At 40.9% G+C, this 27,057-nt stretch overlaps 1 protein-coding gene across 5 annotated transcripts in view; it reads left to right on the top strand.

The window, feature by feature from the left end:
* Positions 1–27,057, top strand: part of NINL (ninein like) — a 237,945-nt gene that overhangs the window by 206,239 nt on the left and 4,649 nt on the right. For all 5 annotated transcript variants that reach the window (XM_090285956.1, XM_090285957.1, XM_090285959.1 and 2 more), the window contains one exon: positions 11,306–11,464. In XM_090285956.1, the coding sequence (XP_090142082.1) occupies positions 11,306–11,464 (159 nt within the window). The remainder of the gene's footprint in view (positions 1–11,305; positions 11,465–27,057) is intronic.

The following is a 27,057-nucleotide window of genomic DNA, read 5'->3' as shown; positions in this document are numbered from 1 at the left end:
ACACAAGTACCAAGAGGCAATTGGCCTCCCACACCTCCCAATGTGGTGCCCTGAAGAGGATATAGCAGCACCTGAGGAGTCTTCGGGCCAGAACATATTGCCTGAGTCTAATCATAAAGAAACATCAGACATCAGACAAACTCCAAATAAGGAACTGCTAAAAGGGGGAGAGGGGAGGGACTATGGCTGTCAAAAATGTCAGTGTCTTTCAGACAAAGGCTGTAGAAATGTTCTAAATTCAAGGAGGCTAAAATGACCTGACGGATGCAGGAACTACTTGATCCTGAACCAAGTGTGATACTCCAAAAATCATAGTTGGGTCAGTTGACAAAACTGGAATGTGTGTGGTACAACAGGGTTCATGTCCTAGAGCCAGAACTGCATGGTAGTCTTGTGAGAGCACACTCCCCTTCTTGGAAATGTAGTGCAGGGCTGTGACTCAGAAAACCACCTGTGTATGTGTTCATGGAGAACACCAACTGCAAAGCAAATGAAGAAAAGGCTGTCAGCTACTGAACCTGGGTAAAGGATGCATGGATGTTCTGTGTACTAGACTTTCAACTGTTCTGGAATTTTGGAAATATTTCCAAAGAAGGAAATATTAATGATGAATAAAAAGAAATCAACTAATGTGTTTACACCAGGACTTGAAGGAAGCCTCTATTTCTGGCTGTTAATGGAATGAAGGCTTTCCTCAGATCAGAAGGTAAATGTGTAACAATACTGAAAAACAATTTTAGAAGGATCCAAGACGATGACAGAAGAGGTCCAAGTTACACTCACTTCTTCCCAGGACCAAACTGGAATTACAACTAAATTATACAAGCAACCTGAAGACTATCAGAATAGAAGTCTTATAACCAAGACTTTACAGAAGAAGCCACATTGAGACTAGTATGAAGAGTGAATGCACAAAAAGGGCTGACCCTGCACCCATGTGCGGTGGTTAAGATTCTGGAGGGAAATCTTAGCTGCAAGGTCGTCCATGAGAAGTATGAGGGTATGAACCCCACACTGGGCTCCCTAGCCCAGCACTAGAGCTGGGAAGAGGAGCTTAACATCTAGCTATGAATATCAGTGGGAATTCTGTCTACCCAGAGATGGGAGTCTGCTAGAAATCCGTGTTCCCTCTTAAAAGGCCAGTGTACAAAATTTTATTTGCAGCCACTCACCCTGGACTCCAAAAAAGCAGGGCAGCTCAGAGTGGACTGGAGTTGTGCAAAGAGAGATTGGATTGTGTGGCTCCAGGGAGAGAGCTGAAGAAAAAGCCTTCAGAGTCCTTGTGCTGAGTCCTCTTACACAGCCCATAGGTGCCATTTTTCCTGTTTGAGCACTATTCTCCATGCAGTATTAGCCTGCGGGAATGCAGGCTTGCTGAGCTCACGCCCTGCAAAGGAGTCAGCTGCCTGGCCTGGTGGTGTAGACTTTCTTGGAGGGCTCTTGAGGAGGTCCAGGAAGACCTGAGATGTCAGAGACTGAGTTGTGTGGCTCTGGGGCAGGGGCCATTTCCTCCCTTCCTCCCATGAGCCTGATCAGAACCACCTCCTCACAACAGAGCCCCACCCTCTTAACTCATATGGCTGTACCTTGCCAAGTGCAAGGAGTCAGCTGGCTATGGCCAGCCTGGGCCTGTAGTGCAGACTTTCTAGGAAGGCTTTTTTAAAAAAGATTTTATTTAGTTTCAGAGGGAAGGGGAGGGAGAAGGAGAGGTAGAGAAACATCAGTGTGTGAGAGAAACATCAATTGGTTGCCTCTTGCATACCCCCAACTGGTGACCAAGCCCGCAACCCAGGCATGTGCCCTGACTGGGAATCAAACAGGCAAACTTGGTTTGCAGGCCAGTGCTCAATCCACTGAGCCACACCATTCATGGCTCTAGGAAAGTTCTTGAGGAGGTCCAAGCAGAATCAGGGAGAAACTGAGCTGTGTAGCTCTAGGGTGGGACCATATTTCCCTCACAAGCCTGACCAGAGTCACCATTCCTGTTCAGAGCTCTTCACATGGCCAAATCTTGCTGTTCTTGGGGCTGTTGAATTCTTCTGGCCTCACCCTAATGATTACCTGAGACCCTGCCCCATCAAAAAGGTCTGCTGGCACGCAGAATGTGGCAGAGGTCCTTGGTGCACCCTGTGATTTTTGCTGAGTGGCCTCAGACCTAGGCACTGGTGTATAAATTGAATCTGAATCAGTCTGGTAAACACCAGTCTCCCTTAACTGGCGACTCACTGAGAACCTACCTCACACCAACTCACATGTCATCAGAGGCTCATTCAGTGACTGAGCTTAGGAGGCAGCTGCCTGGTAGAGGCAGATCTTGGGGTGCCTTTCGCTTTTGCTGATCTGCCATTTGGCTTAGCACTGGTGGAAGCCACTTTTGGTATGCAGCTTGACCTCTCCCATGCACATCCAGATTTAGTAGAGGCAGCTACAAACAGTAAATTGCTTTGTAAGTTTTAAGAGGTAATACAGGGCCAGTCACAGGTAGCAGCTGCCATTGAGCTTCACTAGAATTCCCCCCTAGAGGAAGACTTCAGATCACATTAAGCATGACTCAATTAGCTTCACAGGCAGCACACCCAAAGATTTTTGGCAGGCACTATACCCTGCTGGAGTCAAGGTCAATCCTCCTAGTCAGCCAGCTTCAGGGTCAACCTCACCCACAGCTGGGCCAGCAGCAGTCAAGACTAAAATAAACAGGAGGGCTCACATAATACACACAAGGGATATTCCCATAGAACCTAGCCCAGGTGATCAGGGAGACTGCAATACTGAGCCCCACAACACACTTACTACACAAGACCACCATACCAAGACTTAGAGACAGAGCAGAACTACCTAATACACAGAAACAGAGAGGCAGCTAAAATGGGGAGACAAAGATTCATGCCCCAAATGAAAAAAGAGGCGAAATCCCCAGATAAAGAATTAAATGAAGCAAGCAATCTACCAGATACAGAGTTCAAAACAATGGTTATAAGGCTGCTCAAGGAACTTAATGAGATACAGGATCTAAAAAAATAAGATCAATGAAACCAAGAGCTACTTCTTCAGGAGATTAAACAAAGATGATTAACCTCGACCCAGAGTCATCAAAATAAAAAAACAGGGAGAGGATCAAATAAATAAAATCAGAAATAAAAAAGAAGTAAAATCTGACACCACAGACTTCTGGCCAAGATGGAGGCCTAGAGAGACATGCTGCATCTCCCTCCACAACTAAGAAGGAATAAAACTACCTCAAAACTAGATATAACCAGATGTTCCAGAAAATCAAGCTGCATGTAAGTCCAACAAAGATATAAAGAAGAAATACACATCTAGAGAGGTAGGAAGGGCGGAGCCAGGGCAGAGAGGATGTGGTGTGGTAGTGGCAGCAACTGTGGCAGCAGCAGGCCACTGGAAAGCACAGTCACATGTTTTAAAAAGTAGGAAGGGACACCTGGGGAGCGCTCCCAGCACCAGACCAGACCGCACAGCTCATGGCTCCAGTACCAGGGAAAATAAAGCCTCATTGCTTCTAACTGAGCAATCCAGTGGGGGTTGGGGAGGAGGAAGAAACTGCCAGTCTCTCAGTGGAGTCCACTTCTTTAAAGGTCTCCCACAATCGTAGAACATCCGCAGACCCACCCACTCTGGGAACGACGGCCAGAGCAACAGCTAGAGAGGTGCCACTCCCATACGGAAGTGGGAGAAGTGCCTGGAAAAGAGGCAAGTGCTGAGCTAGCAGCATTGTTCCCTCTCAGAACCCTCCTCTACATGCAGTGCCACAACGTGGTGAAACTGTTCACTGGTACTGACAAATACCTAAGGCTGTGCCTCTTACAACATAACAGGTGCAACAGCTCTCCCTAAGACACAGAAGCAAACAAACAAAGGAGCCTGTCAAGATGAGGAGACAGAGAAGTATGGCCCAAAAGAGGGAAAAGATAAAGGTTCCAGCGGGAGAATTAAGCGATGAGGAGATAGCCAACCTAACAGATGCAGAGTTCAAAACAAGATGCTCACAGGCTTGACAGATATGCTTAAATATGGGAAATGCATAAGGGAAGAAGTGAAGGCTATGTTAAATGAAATGAAGGAAAATCTACACAGAATCAATGGTGAAGGGAAGGAAACTGGGATTCAGATCAATGATTTGGAACATAAGGAAGAAAAACATAGTCAACCAGTACAGAATGAGGAAACAAGAATTGGAAAAAATGAGGAGAGGCTTAGGAACTTCTAGGACAACTTTAAACATACCAACATCTGAATCATAGGTGTGCCAGAAGGAGAAGAGAAAGAGCAAGAAATTGAAAGCTTATGTGAAAAAGTAATGAAGGAAAACTTCCCAAATCTGGCAAAGGAAATAGACATACAAGTCCAGGAAGCACAGAGAGTCCCAAAAAAACTAGACCCAAAGATGACCACACCAAAACACATCATAATTAAAATGCCAAGGGTTCAAGATAAAGAGAGAATCTTAAAAGCAGCAAGAGAAAAGTAGAGAGTTACCTACAAATGGGTGCCTATAAGACAATCAGCTGATTTCTTAAAAGAAGCTTTGCAGGCAGGAAGTGACTGGCAAGCAGTATTCAAAGTAATGAAAAGCAAGGACCTACAACCAAGATTGGTCTATCCATCAAAACTATCATTTAGAATGAAAGGGCAGATACAGTACTTCCCAGACAAGGTGAAGCTAAAGGAGTTCATCATAACCAAGCCATTATTATATGAAATGTCAAAGGGACTTACTTAAGAAAAAGAAGATCAAAATTATGAACATTAAAATGACAACAAACTCATAGCTATCAGCAACTGAACCTAAAAAAAAAAAAAAAAAATCCAACTAAGCAAACCAGAATAGGAACAGAATCATAAGTATGGGGATCATTTGGAGGGTTATCAGGTGGGAGGGGGAAGAGGGAGAAATGGGGAAATGGTATAGGGATTAAGCAGCATAATTCGTAGGTACAAAATAGACAGGGTGAAGTTAAGAATAATATAAGAAAGGGTGAAGCCAAAGAACTGATATGCATGACCCATGGACATCAACTAAGAGTAGTGGGACTGCTGGAGGGAGGGGGGTTCTGGGCAGAGGGGAGCAAAGGGGAAAAAAATTGGGACTACTGTAAAAACATAATCAATAAAATATACTGAAGAAAACACTACAGACATACAAAAGATTCCAAAAATATGGAAGAAATGGATACATTCCTAGAAACATACAATTTTACAAACCTGAGTCAAGAAGAAACAGAAAATCTGAGCACACCAAATACAACTAATAAAATCTAAGCAGTAATTTAAAAAACTGACAAAATTCCCAGGCCAGATGGCTTCACAATTAATTTTCAAAAAAGAACAAACATCCAAAGAAGAACTAATACCCATTCTTCTCAAACTATTCCAAGAAATTCAAGATGGGGGAACTCCCAAGCTCATTTGGCATTATTCTAATGCCAAAACCAAAATAAGACACTAAAAAGAAAGGAAATTATATACTAACATTTCTGATGAACATAGATGCAAAAATCCTCAACAATATATTGGCAAACCAAACTCAACAATACATTTAAAAAATTATACACTATAATCAAATGGGATTTATTCCTGGGATGCAAGAGTTGGTACAATATCCACAAATTAATTAATGTCAAATACCATATAAACCAAATGAATTATAAAAATCATTTAATTATATTAACAGATACAGAAATGCATTTGACAAAAACCAGCAATTATTTAAGATAAAAGCCCTCAGCAATGTAGGAATAGAGGCCATAGATGACAAATCCACAGATAACATCAGAGTCAACAGGGAAAACTATGTTTCTCTTTAGATCAGAAACAAGCCTGGATATCTACTTTCACCTCTCTTATTCAACATAGTACTGAAAGTCCTAACTACAGCAATCAGACAAGAAAAAGGAATGGAAGACATCCAAATTGGAAGGAGAAGTAAAACTCATTATTTGTTGATGACATGATACTGTATGTAGAGAACCCTAAATATCCCCAACCCTGCCAAAAAAAAAAAAAAAAAAAAAAAAAAACCCTACTAGAACTGATAAATGAATTCAGTAAAGTAGTAGGATACAAAATTAATACCCAGAAATCTGTTTCCCTTTTTACACTGATAATGAAATATCAGAAATGAAAATAAATAAAACAATGCCTATTACAATTCCATCAAGAAAAATAAAATACCTAGGAATAAATTTAACCAAGGAGGTAAAAGACCTGTACTTGGAAAATTATAACACTGAAGAAATTGAAAGAGATTTAAATAAATGAAGCATATACTATGCTCATGGATAGGAAGAATTAACATCATTAAAATTTCCACACTACCCCAAATGATCAGTAGATTCAATGCAATTCCTATCAAAATACCAATGGGGTATTTCACAGACTAGAACAAATAATCTAGAAATGTGTATAGAACCACAAAAGATCCTGAGTAGCCACAGCAATCTAGAGAAAGAAGAACAAAGTTGGAGATATAACACTACCGGATACCAAAATATACCACAAGAATATATAGTAATCAAAACAGGATGGTATTGGCATTAAAAAAAAAAAAAAAAAAAACAAACATATAGATCGATGAAACAGAATAGAGAGCCCAGAAACAAACCCCTATATGTTCAATTAATATTTGATAAAGGAAGTAAGAACATACAATGGGGTTAAATACAGTCTATTCAGTTAATGGTGTTCTGAAAACTGGGCACATACACACTACAAAATGAAACTAGACCATGTTATAACACCATATACAAGAACGAATTCAAAATGAATTAGAGGCTTAAAAGTAAGACTCGAAAGCAAAAAACTAGAAAGTAACATAAACAGTAAAATCTCTGATATTTTTCTTAATATTTTTTTCTGGTATATCTCTTTGGGCGAGGGAAACAAAAAACATAAAATGGGACTACATAAAACTAAGAGGTTTTTGCAAAGTAAAGGAATCCATCAGCAAAATGAAAATACAACTGCTGAATGGGAGAAGATATTCGCCAATGAAACATCACATAAGGGGTTTGAATACAAAATTTATAAAGTATTCATATAATCAACACCAAAAAAAAAAAAAAAAGTCAAATTTAAAAATAAGCAGAGAACCTGAATAGACACTTCTCCCATGAGGAAATACACATAGCTAATAAACAGATGAAAAGATACAAATGTCAGTAGTTATCATAGAAATGCAAATTCAAACCATAATGAGATATCACCTTATGCCTGTCAAAATGGCTATCATAAATAAATCAACAAAGGAGTCTTGGCGAGGATGCAGAGAAATGGGAACCCTCACACACTTTTTGTGATATGAAAATTAAGCAGCCAGTACGGAAAACAGTATGGAGGACACTCAAAAAAGGTGGGGACTTCCAGCCAAGATGGAGGCATAGGAGACAAGCTTCACCTCCTCACACAACTGATTACAACTAATTTCAAAACAAAAAACAACCAGAACTGCCATAAAATCGAATTGTATGGAAGTCCAACAACCAAGGACTTAAGGAAAAAATATTCATCCAGACAGGTAGGAGGGGCAGAGATGGGGAGCTGGGGTTGAGGATGTGGTGTGGTGGCGGTGAGGAGGCAGTGGGGGCAGCCAGCGGAATGGGTGGTCCCACATTAATGTGTGGTGGATAAAAGCTGGAACACTTGTGGAACAATTCCAGTCCTAGGCCAGACCACACAGCCCAGGGTTCTAGAACTGGAAAAATAAAGCCTCATAGCTTTTGGCTCTGAAAACCAGTAGGAGTTAGGGCAGCAGAAGAAACTGCCCATGTTTCAGAAGAGTCCATTTAGAGGGCTCCCATGGTCCCAGAACATACACAAGCCCACCCACCCTGGGAATCACCACCAGGGCAGCAGCTAGAGGGGTGCCAGTCGCATGCAGGAAGTGGGTGAAGTGGCTGGAAACTGGGCAAGTGCCAGCAAGAGGCATCGTTCCCTCTCTGACCCCTCCCCCACATGCAGTCCCACAAAGCAGTGAAACAGGCAGCCCCACACTGACAAATACCTAAGGCTTCGCCCCTTACAACATAAGAGATGCACCCAGACAGGGAATCAAAGCAGCTATACCTAATACACAGAAACAAACACAGGGAGGTTGCCAAATTGAGGAGGCAAAGAAATATGACCCAAATGAAAGAACAGAACTCCGGAAAAAAAGAAAAAGAAAATAAGCAAAACAGAGATAGCCAACCTATCAGATGCAGAGTTCAAAAAACTGGTGATAAGGATGCTCAGAGAACTGAGTATGGCAAACATATAAGGGAAGAAATGAAGGCTACACTAAGTGAAATAATGAAAGATCCATATGGAACCAACAGTGAAGGAAAGGAAGCCAGGGTTTAAATGAATGAATTGGAACATAAGGAAGAAATAAACAGTCAACCAGTACAGAATGAAGAAATAAGAATTGAAAAAAATAAGGAGAGAATAAGAAGACTCTGGGACATCTCCAAAAGTGACAACAAATAGGGATACCAGAAGGAGAAGAGCAAGAAATTGAAAAATTATTTGAAAAAATAATGAAAGAAAACTTCCCCAATTTGGTGAAGGAAATAGACATACAAATCCAGGAAGCTCAGGGAATCCCAAACAAGTTGGACCCTAAGAAGACCACACCAAGATGCATCATAATTAAAATGCCAAAGGTTTAAGACAAAGAGAGAATCTTAAAAACAGCAAGAGAAAAGCAGAGAGTTACCTACAAAGGAGTTCCCATAAGATTGTCAGTTGATTTCCCAAAAGAAACTTTGCAGGCAGGAAGTGAATGGCAAGCAGTATTCAATGTGATGAAAAGCAAGGACCTACAACCAAGATTACTCTATCCAGCAAAGCTATCATAGAATCGTAGATATGGAGTCCATATGGAGGGTTATCAGTGGAGTGGGGAAAGGGGAAGAATGAGGAAAAAGATACAGGGATTGCCCATGCCCGTCCGTCTCGAGAGACGATGGTGTAGCTTCTTAAAAGTCTATCTGCACCGCCGAGAATGGCTGTGCAGTCTGACTCGGGAGTGACACGGTATCTGTCTCCTCCCGTGTTGAATCGACATCTTGCGATGACGCTGGAGTGTCCTCTCCAGTGAAGCTGAAGCTACAGAGCCTGGGCAGGGTGATATGGAGGGTCTGCTGTTGCCCATGCAGCAGACTCCCCCTCTCTTCGCAGCTGAAGGGTCCAAGGGAAAGACGGAGTCAATACAGCTTGGCTTCAGGTGCGCCGCAGGAGTTGCCGGTGTTGACTACAACGTCAAACCGCCTTAGGGACTCTGGCTCCGGATTTTCTGTCGGGGTTTACTCCCTTAGCCTTTCCCCTGAAGAGGTATGCCGCAAGGCAGCGGAGGTTTTTTGGAGTCAGAGTTTTCCTTCTCTGATGTGCCCTGACTGGAAGATCGAACCAGCGACACTTAGCTCGCAGGCCGACGCTCAATCCACTGAGCCAAACCAGCCAGGGGCAGATACAGGGATTAAGAAGCATAATTTGTAGGCACAAAATAGGGGGATGATAAGAAAAGTAAAGGAAATGGAGACTCCAAAGAACTTATATCCATGACCTACGGACATGAACTAAGGAGGGGGAATTGCTGGAGGTAAGGGTGGTACTGGGCAGAGGGAGGCAAAGGGAAAACAATTGGGACCACTAATAGCATAATCAATAAAATAAATTTAAAAAAGGGAACCACCTTATGACCCAGTGATTCTACTCCTGGGTATATACATAAAGAAACCCAAAACACTAAATCAAAAAATATACATCCCTTTGTTCACTGCAGCATTATATATAATAGCCAAGATATGGCAGCAACCTCTGTGCCCATCAGTACACAAGTGGATAGAAAAACATTGTTTTGCATATGTACAATGGAATATTATTCGGCCACAAAAAAAGAATGAAATCTTACCATTTGCAACAAAATGGTTGGATCTAGAGGGTATTCTGCTAAGTGAAATATGTCAGTAAGGTAAAGACAAGTACCATATGATTTCACTTACATGTGGAATATAATATAAACAAATAAAAGATAAACAGAGAACATACTGTGGTTACCAGATGGTAAAAAAAGTGAAGGGATTAAGAAGTTCAAATTGTTGTAGTTAAAAAATAGTCATGGGGATGTAAAGTACAATATAGGAAATATGATCAATAATATTGCAATAACTGTGTGGTTTCAGGTGAGTACTGGAAATTTTGAGGAAATACTTTATATAAAATATATTATCATCTAACCACTATGCTGTACAACTAAAACTAATACAAATTAAAATTAAATGTAAACTGTAATTGAAAAATTTTTTAATTTTCCCAGTAAAATGTTATAAACACAAGAAAGCTTTATATCAGATGAAATTGCCATGAACTTATGATGTGGAAACACCTCAAGATGACAATCAATTTACAGAGAAGAAAATGAGAAATCATTACAGGAGAAATGTGAATAATCTTGGTTTCAGCAACTTATCAAACCCTCAAAAACATAAAAGTAATGTGGTTGTTAGCACAGTCCTGGAGAAAGAGTGAGGTTTGTGTATTGCTAAGAGTGCTGAGGCTGGCTCAGAGGATGCTATTCTGAAAATAGCTGAGAACTCCTGATACAAGGCCTCAAAGAACAACTGTTGTGGGAGAAAGCAAGTAAGCAAAAATGTGGCTTATATGAAGGTATGCATGAAAAATAGTTGACAGTAACTGGAATTTCCATGGTGAAAGATTGTAGAACCAACTTGCTAGTTGCTGTTTCAACTCACAATGCATTTGCTCCTCCACCCAGAGAGCATTTGTTAAGCATCCACTATCTGCTGGGTGGTGGTTATTTAGAAAAAGCAAAATATCTAATTTAATCAACACCTATACCCTACTAGAACCTACATTTATGTGTTTAATGACAAAAATAAAAGATTTTTGAAGAGATTTATGTATCTCAATTTTTTTCCCCTTCAGAGTGTTTAAAATAATGTTAGAAATAACCAATGAGGAAGACATGAAAAGTCTTCAGAACAGTGGTTTGGATCTTGATGGCATATAACCACCTTTGGTGGTCCGTATGTCTCATTTTTTCTAGGAACAGAGCAGGGTTTCCTATGATTGCACTATTGTCACTTGGACCCAGAGTGCTGAGCACTTCACTCACTAGCTGCCAGTAGCAGCCTTCTTTCCCTACTGTGGTAACCAAAAATGTTTCAAGACAGTATAAATATCCCCTGGGAAACAAAAGTATCCTGGTTGAGAACCACTGAAATGATATGAATTGAGTGGCTGGTTTAAAAAAATAACTTTTTCATCTCTTTCAACCCATTTGCTCTAGAGTCAGAAATGCAAGGATGAATTGTTTCAGCTCAACCACAAGGTCCTTCAGCTGGGAGATGAGGCCTCTACCCAGCAGGCCCAAATCAAGAAAAACTGCATCACAATTCAGCTGTTAACACAGAGCCTAGAGGAGGCTGGACACCAGGAAGTGATGCAGGTGGGTAGTAGGGTAGTGAAGAGTGGGCACAGTAAAGAAACAGCCTAAAACACATCAGGAGCAGCCCTAAAATGCCACAAGGCAGGCACAGCCCTGCACATGAAGTGAGGGACTTAACTGGCAAGCCTTGGAAAACATGTAGATTTCAGCAGCTTTTGCAAATCCCCATCCCCAGTATCTAGAAAATGTAGCAGAAAGAAATTAAATTTTGATAGTAAAAGAGTACATTGGTATAACCTCTCTGGAGGACAATTTGGCAAATTATGTATCAAGAGGGTCAACAATGTCAATATCCTCTGACTTCATGATTCTGCCTATGGGAGTTTTACCTGAGCATTGTGGAAAAACTTAGCTGGAAATATTTTCATTGCTATCGTATCTGTAATAGCAAAACAGAACTGGAATATACTTGAATCATCCATTAACAATTTACTGAATGAGTCAGCAAATTATGGTACAAATCTTTAAAAAAATCATGTTTTCAAATAATTTTTTAAAATAATTTATTTACTTCCTTGTTGTTTTATTTACTTTTAGAGAGCAGGGAAAGGAGAAGGAGAGGGAGAGAAACATCACTGTGTGGTTGCCTCTCACTCGCGCCCCCAACTGGGACCTGACGTGCAACCTAGTTATGTGCCCTGACTGGGAATCGAACCTGCAACACTTAGCTCACAGGCCGGCACTCAACCCACTGAGCCACAGCAGCCAGGGCTCTCAAATAATATTTAATGTCATGCAGAAATGATCAAGATATAATGAGGAGAGCACAGCGTATTAACACTGTGCCAGTCTTATTGATAGAAATACTATGTAGAGGAAGGGCTAAAGGATGACAGTACAATGTTAGGTGTGGTTCTTCGACTGGACTGCCGGGATCATGGGTGATTTAACTTTTGCAATTTTTGCTTTCCTGAAATTTCCTGAAGCTTCTGCATTAAACGTGTGTCAAGCTGCTAAGCTATTTCTTATACTTGTGAGATTTTTTTAAAAACAGGGTAACCAAATTAAAAAACTTGAACACATGAATCAGGAATGTCAGAGCCTGAGACTCTCTCATGGTCACAGCTGAGAGAGACCCTTGATGAAAATCAAAACCAGGTGGGTATATGTGATGGCCTGAGATGCTGGGTCCCATCTGGGAAGGAAAGTCAATGCAGTTCAGTGCTGACAGAGCCTTGTCAGGCCTAGTCCATCCCAAAGGGGTTTTCCGGCTGACCTGAGGCTGCACAGCTAGTGGGGCAACCAGGCCCAGGACTAAAGTCAAGCCTAGTCCAGGGTTGGCTTGACCTTGAGTAAGTCATGTGGAGATCTGTGCCTCAGTTTACTCCAGAGGAAAGGAGGCCAGTAAGCATGTCCTTGGGTGTGCTCTTTACAGAACTGAGGATTTAGAGGAAACCTTCGGGGTGGCATTTGAGGGAGGGAAGTGATGTCAGATCCAAGGCAGCCAGTCAAGGCCTTGGGGCTGAGTAGACCCCATGGGTAAGGAGCTCCAGCCCCCATCTCACACATATTTACATGTGCACAGTGAAGCTCTGAAATTGCACATGTCTGTGTATGCCATACCTGCTTGCTCCTACTCTCCTGTTCCAGCATTTATCCAGCACTTGCCAGTCTTGCAAGGTGCAAAGATGCAGAGGCAGAGAACTCACACATGTGTATAAACATGAACCTTGGGGTGCCCTGCCAGTGAGAGATTCAGGCACAGTGAGGGATAGCCAGTTGTTCCTGGGAGAGCCGGATGCTCAAGGAGGAGAGAATGGCAGGTGTGGGACAGTAGGAGGTGTCCTGCATACCAAGTGCCCAGTGCAGGCACAGGTGTGGGGTGCACTTGGAGGGCTAGGGCTGTAGGGGAGGAAAGGGGGCTGTAGGTGCGGTCTCTAACCCACATGGCCTCAGTCCCAGCACCAACCTCACTTGAGTGTGGCACCTGAGTATTTTCTCTGCTGAGCCTCTTTGCAGTCTCCCTTACTGGCTTTTGGCTCCACAGGTGGACTTGACCTTGGTCACACCTGGTGTGAAAGGGCAAGATGCCCAAGGCTGCAGAGGGGTCATCCTGGGTGTGGGATTCCCCAGGGCTGTTGGGGGCTCCTGTAGGCTGTTAGCTTTCCCACTGCAAGCAAATGCTTTCCCAGATGTGCCTCTGTTTGGGGGGGGGGGGGGGGCGGGCGGTTCCCTTCTCTATTTTTAAGTGTAAACGGACCCTTGAGAAATTGCCTTGGCCAGTTTGAGTCCTTAGAGGTTAAACATCAGCAAGTATCACAGGCAGAAGATATGTTACTTAAGCAATCCTGTTGCAAGATGAGCTAGTTTCCACTTTGTGATTTAGAAGATTCCCCCCCAAACCACAATGATGAAAGTCCAGAGGAGGGAAGTAGAGGCATCTACAAAATAGTTAAGGCACCTCTGGGTGTGCTGTGTTGAGGATAGGCACGAAGATACGGAGATACGTGGGAGGGAACCGTTGTTGTCACTGGTGCGTCAGTGGGTGGTTATGATGAGGAAGGTCTAGGTCACTAAGACATGAAGGTTGGACAGGTACTAGCAGGGCAGCTGCTTGGGTAAGGCCATGGGATGTTCCAGCGCCTTTTTTTTTTTTTTAATGGTGACCAAATCCAAGAGGAGGTTGCTGTCAGGTCCACGGGTTCAGAGCAGAGGGGTGGCTGTAGAAGGTGGCAGTGAGGAGTGTGATGTGTTCAGAGGTGGTAGGGAGCAAAGTCAGAGTAGGAATGCCATTGGGATGCGTGGGCACTCTGACACTCAAAGAGTCATAGGGCCTGGGATGGGGCTTGGGTTCTGGCGGGGGTGGTTGCAGAGTGATCATCTAAAGTGGGAAACTCTAGAGGGAGCTATTTTTGGTGTAAATGTGTCTTTAGCACTGGTTTTTCCTTTTCTTTCCCTCCCAAAAGGGCACAGCAGTTGACCTCCTGGAAGCTGTTTGCGTATAGGTGTGTCTCGCTGGGATGACCCCTGTCCTAGAGAAAAACTGTGTTACAATGATGATGTAGCCCCTGAGATGACTCCTCAGAGATGTGAGGTGACACAGTGACTATTGAAAGGAATCTGGGCTGGAGGTTTGCATCCTCTCACCCTTGTGTGGGCAGAGCAGGCACCTTCCCGTTCTTTCTGACCATGTGGCCACTTTGAGACATGCCCTGAGTGTGACTTAAAAAAAAAAAAACTTCTATAAGAGTTTATTTGAGCCAAACTGATGACACATACCAGGGAGCAATATGCCCTCCTAAAATGTGACTTTTGATGGAGCCTTAGAGGTTGCATAAGGGCTGATATGACCAGTTATTTTAGGGGACAAGGGAATACTGTGCATTCTAGATGAATCCCCCCCCCCCCCCCCCCCCCCGAGTAACAGTGAACTAAACGGTGTTTGGATCTGACCTGATTGCTTAGGACAATTATTGGCCATATGATGTGCAGTTCAGTCATAATAACTCAGCATAACTCCATGAGATCTGTGCCATCCTTTGTGGCTGGGGGCTTCATTCCACACCTACTCGCAAGTTCCTTTTGGCATTCACTGTGTGAATTACCCTCTGTGATCCTAGCCTCCTAGAGGTCTTAGGATTGTATATTCTTCCATTTAAAGGAAAATTACCATCCAGCTTGCATGGGTTACAGTTTTTGAATAAGCAGACTCCAGTGAAATGTGCTGGAAGGTAAAAATGGACAGAATATATCATGATCCTCCCATGGATCCCACATCATCATTCTGAGGATCACATGCACAACTTTTCCTGACTTTCACTGAGCAGAAGCTCTGACTACGTATGAGTTCAAATGAATAGGCTCTATAAATCCTACATTCTGCTGCAGATTCAGGGACTGCAGAGGAGAGGATGCCTTATTTGTCCTTCCAGTTGTAGGGTGTCCTAAAACACAGAATCTTCTGTCTGGCAGTGACCCTGTAGCTCTCAGCAATCACACCAAAGCTGTCATGTGGCCTTTTCCCTCGTACAGCTGCATGGAGCCAACCTGATGCTGAGAGTCTACTGAGCCTGGGGCCATAGTTTCTCCCAGATGCAGTCTGTTCTTGGGGGCTGCATGTGTCTGCGGTAGGCCCCATGGCTATACAGCTGAGGCCACACACTGAATGCTTACAGGACTACAAGGTGTTGATATAGGTTGTGAGTGAGGTGATGGATGCTGGTCTCTGCCTGTGTAGCCCTGTGGGAGTACAGGCCTCAACATTCCATTTCTCCTAATTTAAAAGTAAAGCCAGAAACTAGATTTTTATATGAATACTCCAGTTTCCAAATGATGCAACTAATTTTAAAAGAATCGTAAACCATTATACAGACCGAAAAAACAAAAAATCCACCCAAAGGCACACAAGGACTGCAGAAGTTACTTATTGGCTACACACTGATCGAGGTATTAGATACAGAAATGACACAAAGGCAAAAAAAATCTGTGATCTTTTGGAGCCTATATTTTAGTGGTAGTAGAGACAAAAAATGAAAAAGAAATGCATAATGTGAATAGTATGTTAGATGGTGATGAGTGCTGTGGAGTGGGAGAGGCTTTGCAATTTTAAATAAGATAGCCAGAGAAGGTGGCTCTTCAGCTAATGCCTGAAGTTGTTGAGGCAGCAAGCCATCCAGTAATCTGGGGAAAGAGGAGTACAGGTAACAGGAGCAGCATGTGCAATGACCCTGAGGTGGGGACGTACTTGGTATGTTTAAGAATAGCAAGTATCAGAGGGAGGGAGGAGGGTAAGAGGTCAACAAGGTAACAGCATAGGCTTGAGGAGTCTGCTATGTACAAGGCACTGCACTAGGCATCTAGAGATGTAGAAAGAGGGTTGGCTCAGAGCATGGACTCCAGACATTGGGATTCTGGTTCCCCACCTCCCAGTTGAGTGACTGTGAGCCAGTTACTTAACCTCTCTGTACTCCAGTTTCCTTATCTGTATAATTCAGATACCAGTGGTACCTACCTCAAAGCATTATTGTGAAGCATCAATGAGTTAGCACTTTTATTAAAGTGCTTGAATTCTCTATGGAACGTGTGCACCCTGTGCATGTGTTTAATTAAAAAGCCCAAGACCTATGTAAACAAGAAGTAGACTAACAGTAACAAGGGGGGGTGGGGGGGGTGGGAGGGAGAGAAAAAAAAAAAAGCCCAAGACAACTCAATCCTGAAATGTTACAACACAGTTCATGAGGAAAAGTCCAGGGCAGAAGGGATGTGGAGATCAGGAGCCAGGGGACAGTGGGTGCCTTCATGGGAAAAAAATTAGAGCAAGACTTGAAAGGTGGGTAAAATTCAGTTTGTGTGTTTGTTTACTTATTTTTAGAGAGAGGGGAAAGGAGAAACAGAGGGAGAGAAACATCACTGTGTGATTGCCTCTCACTTGCGCCCCCAACTGGGGACCTGACGTGCAACCTAGTTATGTGCCCTGACTGGGAATCGAACCAGCGACACTTGGTTTGCAGGCCGATGCTCAATTAAAATTCAGTTTGTAAAGCATACATTCTAACAAAGGATAACCTTTCAGCAATATGCAAAAATGTTAAGCTAGAGATAAACTACGATAGATTATTGACAAAAGAAAGGAATTTAATGAGAAATTCTTTAGAAATACTTAGTAACACATTAGGAGAAACTTACTTTGGAGTCATCTATGATTAAATTTTTAGGACAAAGAAGTTTCCTAATTCTTGAACTACAAAAACAAATAAGTTTTGTGGCTAGGAACAGACATTTTTTAAATTTATTTTTATTTTATTGTATTTGTTCCATTGCCACTTACCCCCTATATCCTCTTCCACCTCCATCCATCCACATACCCTCCACAATCACCACACTGTTGTCCATGTCTATGGTTTTTTGTTTTTTTGCTCAATCTCGCCATCCAAACAACACTCCACCAGCCAAGAGCTGTCAGCCTGCTCTCTATTTTGCTTCTTCAGTTTGTTGATTAGGTTCCACATGAGAGAAATCATATGGTACTTGTCTTTCTCTGACTAAAATTTTCTTTTACAGCTGAGTAATAACCCATTGTGTAAATGTACCATGGCTATTTTATCCTCTCATCTGTTGATGGACACTTGGGCTGCTTCCAAATTTTGGCTATTGTAAATAACGCTGCAATGAACATGGCGGGGGGCTTATATTCTTTCAAATTGTTTCAGGTTTCTTCGGAATAATTCCCAGAAGTGGAATTAGTGGGTCATGAGACAGTTCCATTTTTAATTTCTTGATGTATCGCCATACTACTTTCCACAGTGGCTGCACCAATGAGCATTCCAACCAACAGTGCAAAAACACTCCCTTTTCTCCATATCATCACCAACACTTGTTGTTTGTTAATTTATTGCTAGATATCCTGACTGGTATGAAATGATATCTCATTGTGATTTTGACTTGCATTTCTCTGATGATCAATGATGCTGAGCATCCTTTCATAGATCAATGACCATCTGTATGTCCTCTTTAAAGAAGTGTCTATTCAGGTCCTTTGCCCATTTTTTAATTGGATTGTTTGGATGGGGGGGGGGCTGAATTTTATAGGTTTTTTTTTTTTAAGTATGTTTTACTGATTATGCTATTACAGTTGTCCCAGAAATTTCCCCTTTGCTCCCCTCTGCTGGACCACCCTTCCCTCCAGCAATCGCCCCACGCCTCAGTTCATGTCCATGGGTCATGGATGTAAGTTCTTTGGCTTCATCATTTACTTCACTATTCTTAACATCCCCTTGTCTATATTGTACCTAGCAGTTATGCTCTTGATCCCTACACCTTTTCCCCAATTCTCCCCCTTCCCTCTCCCACTGATAAGCTTCCATATGGTCTCCATATCTATGTTTCTGTTCCTGGTCTAGTTCTTTGCTTAGTTTTGTTTTGATTTTTAGATTCATTTGTTGATAGTTGTGAGTTTGTTGTCATTTTAATGTTCACAGTTTTGATCTTCTTGTTCTTAAATGTGTCTTTTAACATTTCAATTAATAAGGACTTGGTGATGATGAACTCCTTTAACTTTTCTTTGTCTGGGAAGCACTTGACCTGCCCCTCCATTCTAAGTGATAGCTTTGCTGGATAATCTTGGTTGTAGGTCCTTCCTGTTCATCACTTTGAATACAGTAGTCCCACTCTATACAGTATTCCCTCATTTATCGTGGGTATTACGTTCTAGACCACCCCCCCCCCGTGAAGTAGGAACCTTACATTTATGCTATACTCTTAAACCTGCGTAACTTTAACAACTATGTATACAGTACAGCAAAATCCTGCGATATAGCAAAAAATCCGCGATATATAAATATATTTTTAAAAATCCCGCAATACAGTGAGGCCACGATAAGTGAACCACGATACAGTAGTCCCTCTCTATACCGCGGTTCACTTATCACAGCATTTTAAAAAATATTGTAGTTAATTATTTATCGCAGATTTTTTGCTATTCGCGGGATTTCATGGTACTGTATATGTATGTTAAAGTTACTTAGGTTTAAGAGTGTAGAATATGTTTAAGAACATAAGTAGTGTTTATAAAAGTGTGGAAAAGGTAATAAGGGAGTGGGAAAGATTAATAAGGGACTGGGAACGGTTTATAAGTGTGTGGGAAGGGTTTATAAAGCCTTAAAATATATATAAATACTAAAATAAATGTAAGGTTCCTACTTCGCGGATTTTCACCTATCGTGGGGGGGTGGGGGTCTAGAATGTAATACCCGTGATAAGTGAGGCAATACTGTACTTCTTGCCAGTCCCTTCTGGCCTGCAAAGTTTCTTTTGAGAAATCAGCTGACAGTCTTATGGGAACTCCTTTGTAGGTAACTCTCTGCTTTTCTCTTATTGCTTTTAAGATTCTCTCTTTATCTTGAACCTTTGGCATTTTAATTAGGATGTGTCTTGGTGTGATCCTCTTTGGGTCTAGCTTGTTTGGGACACTCTGTGCTTCCTGGACTTGTACGTGTATTTCCTTTGCCAAATTAGGGAAGTTTTCATGCATTATTTTTTCACATAAGCTTTCAAGTTCTTGCTCTTCCTCTTCTTCTGGCACCCCTATGATTCAGATGGTACGTTTAAAGTTGTCCCAGAGGTTCCTAAGCCTCTCAATTTTTTAAATTCTTGTTTCTTCATTCTGTACTGGTTGACTTTATTTCTTCTGTATGTCCCCAATCATTGATTTGAACCCTGGCTTCCTTTCCTTCACTATTGGTTTTGTGTGGATTTTTCATTTCACTTAATATAGCCTTCACTTCTTATGTGTTTGCCGCACTCAATTATTTCTGTATCATTATCACCAGTGTTTTGAACTCTGCGTCTGTTAGGTTGGCTATCTCCTCATCGCTTATTTCTCCCACTGGAACCTTGGTCTGCTCCCTGTTTTGGGCCATACTCCTGTCTCCTCAACCTGACAGCCTCCGGTGTTTGCCTCTGTGTATTACGTAGAGCTGTCACACCTATTACATTGTAAGGGGCAAAACCTTAGGTATTCGCCAGTACTGAGCAACGTGTTTCACCACCTTGTGGCGCTGTCTGGATGAGTATTACTTTTTTATATCTTTGTTTGACTTCCATGCAGTTCGATTTTCTTGTAGTTCTGGTTGTTTTTTGTTTTCAGGTACATGTAATCCTTCTTATGGCTGTTCAAGAAAGCGAAACATGTCTACCCACACCTCCATCTTGGCCAGAAGTCCAAGTTTTGCAAGTATTTTATGAATTTGGATATTAACCCCTTATAAGATGTGTTGAAAAATAGGTTCTCCCATTCCGTGGGGGGGAGGGGTCTTTTTTTGTTGATGGTTTTCTTTGCTGTAGAAAACCTTTTTAGTTTGACATAGTCCCATTTGTTTATTTTTTCTTTTGTTCCCCTTATTTGAGGACATATATAATAAAAATATTGCTGTGAGCAATGTCTGAGATTTTACTGCCTACGTTTCCTTGTAGGATTTTTATGGTTTCACATCTAGCATCAGTCTTTAATCTATTTTGAGTTTATTCTCATGTGTGGTGTAAGAAATTTTTTTTTTTTTTGCATCTATCCAATTTTCCCACCATTTCTTGAACAAGCTGTTTTTCCCCCATTACATTTTTACCTCCCTTCTCAAGAAGTAATTAGCTATGAAGCAGTGGGTTTACTAATGGGTGCTCTATTCTGTTCCATTGAACTATGGGTTTGTTTTTATGCCAGTACCATGCTCTTTAAAATATATATATTTTTTTTTCTATTAGTTTATCCCACGTTTCGCCCATTGCCCCGCCACCCCCTCCAACCCTTCTCCCACAATCCATCGCCACACCGTTACCCCATTGTCTATGTCCATGGGTCACTTATACTAGTTCCTTGACTAGACGCTTTCCCACCCTTCTCCCCTCCCCCCTTGCCCCTAGTCATTGTCAGTCTGCTCCTTGTTTACTTACTTCTGGTTTTATTTTGCTCATTTGTCTGTGTTGTTCACTAGTGTCCTGTTTTAGGTGATCATACAGTATTTGTCTTTCGCTAATTGGCTTATTTCACTAAGCATAATACTCTCCAGTTCCATCCGTGTTGTGGCAAATAGTTGGACTTCCTTCTTTCTTTCTGCTGCATAGTATTCCATTGTGTGAATGTACCAGGTTTTTAATCCACTCATCTACAGAAGGGCACTTAGATTGTTTCCAGCACTTGACTATTGTGAATAGTGCTGCTGTGAACATAGGGGTGATAAGGTTCTTCTGAATTGGTGTTTCAAGATTCTTTGGGTATAATCCTAGCAATGAATTGCTGCATCAAAAGGCAGCTCCATTTTTAGTTTTTTGGGGAAATTCTATACTGTTTTCCATAGTGGCTGCACCAGTCTGCATTCCCACCAACCATTTCTCCACATCCTCACCAGCACTTCTTTGTTGATTTGTTGATGATGGCCATTCTGACCAGTGTGAGGTGGTATCTCATTGTGTCTTTAATTTGCATCTCTCTGATGGCTAGTGATGTTGAGCATTCTTTCATATGCCTTTGACCCTCCATATGTTCTCTTTGGGGAAGTGTTTTTTCAGGTCCTTTGCCCATTTTTTAATTGGATTGTCTGTCTTTTTGGTGTTAGGTCTTGTAAGTTCTTTATATATTTTGGAGATCAAACCCTTGTCTGAGGTATCATTGGCAAATATGTTTTTGCATGTCTCTGTCCAGTTCTCCCAGCACCATTTGTTGAAGAGGCTATTTTCCATCCTATTTATGTTCCTTCCCGCTTTGTCCAATATTAGTTGTCCATACAGACCTGGGTTTATTTCTGGGCTCTCTATTCTGTTCCATTGATCTATATGTCTGTTTTTATGCCACTACCTGACTTTTAATTATAGTAGCCGTGTAGTATAGTTTGATATCAGGTATTGTGATTCCTCCTACTGCATTCTTCTTCCTCAAGATTACTGTGACTATTCAGTCTTTTTTGGTTCCGTAACTTTTTGAAGTATTTGTTCTAGGGTTGTCAAATAGCCATTGGTATTTTAAAAGGGACTGGGTTAAATCTATAAATTGCTTTGGGTAGTATGGACATTTTGATAATCTTGATTCTTCCCATCCATGAACATGGTATATACTTCCATTTCTTTGTATCTTCCTTGATTTCTTTCTTCAGTGTTATGTATTTTTCCAAGTACAGATATTTTACCTCCTTGTTTAAGTTTATTCCTAAGTACTTTATTTTTCTTGTTGCTATAGTAAATGGGATTTTTTATTTCCAGTTTCTTTCATTGATATTTTATTGTTGGTGCACAGAAATGCCTCAATTTCTGAATATTGACTTTGTACCCTGCTGCTATTTTGCCAAATTCACTTATTGGGTCGAGTCGTTTTTTGGTGGACTCTATAGGGTTTTCTGTGTACACTGTCATGTCATCTGCAAATAATGACAGTTTTACTTCCTCTTTTCCAATTTGGATGCCTTTTGTTTTTCTTGTCTAATTGCTGTGGCTAGAACTTCCAAAACTATGTTGAAGAGGAGTGGAGAGAGTGGACATCCTTATCTTGTTCCTGATCTTAGGGGGAGTGCTTTCAGTTTTTGCCCATTGAATATGATGTTGGCTGCAGGTTTCTCGTATATGACCTTTATTATGTTTTGGTATGCTCCCTCTATTCCCATTTTGCTGAGTGTTTTTTCATCATAAATAAGTGTTGTACTTTATCCAATGCTTTTTCAGCATCTATGGATATGATCATGTGATTTTTGTCTTTCATTTTGTGTGGTGCATTATGGTTATTGATTTGTGAATACTAAACCATCCTTGTATCCCTGAGATGAATACCACTTGATCGTGGTGTATGATCTTTTTAATGTGTTGCTGGAACCAGTTTGCCAATATTTTATTGAGGATTTTAGCATCTATGTTCATAAGCGGTATTGGCCTGTAGTTTTCTTTCTTTTTTTGTCTTGACCTGGTTTTGTAATTAGAATAATACTGGCCTCATAGAATTTGGGAGTCTTCCTTCTTCTTGGATTTTCTGGAATAGTTCGAGAAGGTTAAGCGTTGGTTCGTCCCTAAATGTTTTGAAAAATTCACCTATGAAGCCATCCGGTCCAGGGCTTTTGTGTGCCAGGAGTTTTTCATTAATGCTTAAATTTCATTATTTGTTATCGGTCTATTCAGGCTTTCTGCTTCTTCCTGATTCCGTTTTTGGAATATTATATGTCTCCAGAAACTTGTCCATTTCATCCAGGGTGTCAAATTTATTTTCATAGTTGTTCACAGCAGTTTCTCACAATCCTTTGTATTTCTGTGGTATTGGTTGTAGTTTCTCCTCTTCCATTTCTGATTTGTTTACTTGGGTCCTCTCTCTTTATTTCTTGATGAGCCTGGTTAAAGGCCTGTTGAATCTGTTTATGTTTTCAAAGAACCAGCTGCTGGTTTTACTGATGTTTTGAATTGTTTGTTTAGTCTCTATGTCATTTAATTCTGCTCTGATCTTCATGATTTCCTTCCTTCTTCTTGCTATGGGCTTTGTTGTTGTTCCTCTAGTTCTTGTAGCTGTTGGTTTAGATGTTTTATTTGAGATTCTTCTATCCTTTTTAGGTAGGCCTGTTTTGCTATGAACTTCCCTCTCAGGACTGCTTTTGCTGTGTACCATAGGTTTTGGGCTGTTGTATGTTCATTTTCATTTGTTTCCAGAAACTTTTTGATTCCTTCCTTGATGTCATTGTTGAACCATTCATTATTTAGTAACATGTTATTCATTCTCCATGAATTTGAGTGTTTTTGAGTTTTTTCCTTGAGGTTGATTTCCAGTTTCAGGCCATTATGATCTGAGAAGATTCTTGATATGATTTGTTTCCTTGAATTTGTTGAGACTTGTTTTGTGTCCTAACATGTGGTCTATCTTTGAAAATGTTCCATGTGCACTTGAAAAGAACGTATATTTTGCTTCTTTGGGGTGAATGGTTCTGTATATATCAATTAAGTCTGTTTGATCTAGAGTGTTGTTCAATGCTTCAATATCCTTCGTGTTTCTTTGCTTCGATGATCTGTTCATTGTTGATAGTGCAGTGTTAAAGTCCCCTACTATGAGTGTGTTGCTGTTGATATCCTTCTTGAAGTCTTCCCAAGGTTTTCCTTATATGTTTGGGTGCTCCTATGTTGGTTGCATATGTTTACTAGGTTTATATCTTCTTGATTGTTCCCTTAAGTATTATGAAATGTCCTTCTTTGTCTCTTGATATGGCCTTTGTCGTGAAATCTACTTTTTCTGATATAAGTATTGCTACCTGTTTTTTTATTTTTCCATGTGTGTTTGCTTGAAATATTTTTTTCCATCCCTTCATTTCCAGTCTGTGTAGATCTTTTGTTCTGAGGTGGGTCTCTTGCAGACAGAATACATGTGGGTCATTTTTTCTTATCCATTCAGCTACCCTATGCCTTTATACATTTAAGGTTGTTACTGATACTTATTCATTGTGATATTTTCCCCCTTTGTACCTGTGTTCTCTCTTTTTCTTCCTCTTCTTAAAGCCATCCCTGCACCATCTCTTGCAATGCTGGTTTGGTGGAAATGTATCCTTTTAGCTTTCTTTTGTTTGAGAAGCTCCTTATTTGACCTTCCATTCTGAATGAGAGCCTTGCTGGCTAGAGTAGTCTCGGTTGTAGGCCTTTGTTTTTCATTGCTTGAAAAATTTTTTGCCATTCCCTTCTGGCTTGTAATCTTTCTGTTGAGAAATTAGCTGACAGACTTATCGGGTCTCCCTTGTATATTATTTACTGTTTCTCTCTTGCTGCCTTTAGGATTTCCTCTTTATGTCTTTCTATGTTGCCATTTTAATTATCATGTGTCTTGGAGTGGGCCTCTTTGGGTTCATCTTCATTGGGACCCTCTGTGATTCTTGGGTTGCCTGCCCGAGGTCCCCACCAAGTCTGGGGTTATGCCTCAGCTTTCCCCCCCATGTAGGCCTCTCTATGTGGCTCAGTTATGCATTTTTTGTTTTGCCAAAACTTGGTACGCTCACCTGAGGGCGCAGTGTTGCCAGTCCAAGGGGTCCCCACCAAGTCTCAATTCACACAGTTACTCGCAGAGAAGGCTGGTCTCTGTCTTCCCACACCTCTGACTGTTTCACCAAACCTCTCTGACTCCCTCTCAGACTTTACTGGTCATGGCGCCTACGGTGGGAGCAGAGTTTCCAAGCAAATCCCGGCTAATGAGCCGGGTAGCAGCTGCTCCGTTTGGTGCAGCAGAGGCACCGGACTGGGGAGCCCAACAACCCCGCTTGGAGAGTGTGGGCCTTGATTTCTGCCCTCTCCCATGCTAACGTCCCTGTTCACCCTATCTGAAAGCCGTTCTTACTCACTCTCCCATCCGTATTTGTACTCCAAGTCCGTCCACAATGGGAGCAAGCAAACAAAGACTGCTGCTTACTCCGAAATCCTCTTTTCTCTTTTTTTGATTACTGTTTGATATTAGGTAGCATGATTCCTCCAACTTTGTTCTTTGTCAAGATCACTGTTGCTATTTAGGGTCTTTTGTGGTTCCATATATATTTTTGGAATATTTGTTCTAGTTCTGTGAAAGGTGCCATTTGTAGCTTGATAGGAATTTTGTTGAATCTATGGACTGCTTTCGGTAGTATGGACATTTTATTGATGTTAATTCTTACTATCCATGTACACAGTATGTGCTTCCATTTATTTGTATCTTCTTCAGTGTCGTACAGTTTTCTGAGTGCAGGTCTTTTACATCCCTGATTTGATTTACTCCTAGGTATTTTATCCTTTTTGAAGCAGTTGTGAATGGGATTATTTTCTTACTTTCCCTTTTTGATAGTTTATTATTTGCGTATAATACAACTGATTTCTGGATATTAATTTTGTATCCTAATAAAGTACCCTGCCATCTGGAAACAATGACAGTTTTACTTCTTCCTTTCCAAATCTGATGCTTTTTATTTATTCTTCTTGTTCGATTGCTTTGTTATTCAAGTAAGGGGTGAATGTGGACATCCATGTCTTGTTCCCCATCTAAAAGGCAACACTTGTAGTTTTTGTTTATTGAGAATTATGTTACCTCTGTGTTTATCATATATGGCCTTTATTACATTGAGGTATGTTCCCTCTTTTTCCTTTGCTGAGGATTTTTATCATAAATGGGTGCTGGATCTTATCAATTGCTTTTGTTGCATCTATTGATGTGATTATGTGGTTTATATCTTTCATTTTGTTTATGTGGTGTATCATGTTTATTGAGTAGCAGATATTGTACCAACCTTGCATCCCCAGAATAAATCCCACCTTGTCATGGTGTTTGAGCTTTTTAATGTATTACTGCAATCTGGTTTGCTAATATTTTGTTGAGCACTTTAGCATCTATGTTCATCAGGGATATTGGCCTATAATTTTCCTTTTTTTTAGTGTCTTTATCTGGTTTTGGATTAAGATAGTAATATATATGCTGGTCTTACAAAATGAGCTTGGGAGTCTTCCGTCCTCTTGAATTTGTTGGAATAGTTTGAGAAGGAGATGGGCTAGTTCTCTGAGTATTTGGTAAAATTCACCTGTGAAGCCATCCAGTCCAGGATTTTGTTGGAAGATTTTTGATGACTGCGTCAGTTACACTAACTGTGATCTGTCTGTTCAACTCTTATTATTCTTCCTTAGTTTTGGAAGATTGTATGTTTCTAGAAATTTATTATCCATTTCATCCAGATCATCCAATTTGTTGGCATATAGTTGGTCATAATATTGTCTTACAATTGCTTATATTTCTGATTATCAGTTGTTATTTCACCTCGCTCATTTTATTTATTCGGGTTCTCTCTCTCTCTCTCTCTCTCTCTCTCTCTCTCTCTCTCTCTCTCTCTCTCTCTCTCTATATATATATATATATATATATATATATATATAAACCCATGTATATGAATCTGATTAAAGTTTGTCAATCTTGTTTATCTTTTCAAAGAACCAGCTCTTGGATTCATTGTATTGGGGGTTTTTTATTCCCCCAGACTCTTTATTTCTCCTCTGATCTTTATTACTTCTTTCCTTCTATTCACTTTGGGGTTTTTTTTTTACTTTTCAAGTTTAAGTGTAAAGTTAGATTGTTTATTTGAGCTTTTTGTTTCTCGAGACAGGCCTGTAAAGCTATGAATTTCCCTCTTAGGACTGTTTTCCCT

This window comes from Furipterus horrens, unplaced genomic scaffold (genome assembly GCF_987537825.1).
Source record: "Furipterus horrens unplaced genomic scaffold, mFurHor1.1.pri manual_scaffold_8, whole genome shotgun sequence".
Lineage (NCBI taxonomy): Eukaryota > Metazoa > Chordata > Mammalia > Chiroptera > Furipteridae > Furipterus > Furipterus horrens.
Note: the sequence above shows the minus strand (reverse complement) of the source record. Positions and strands in the feature narration are given on the sequence as shown.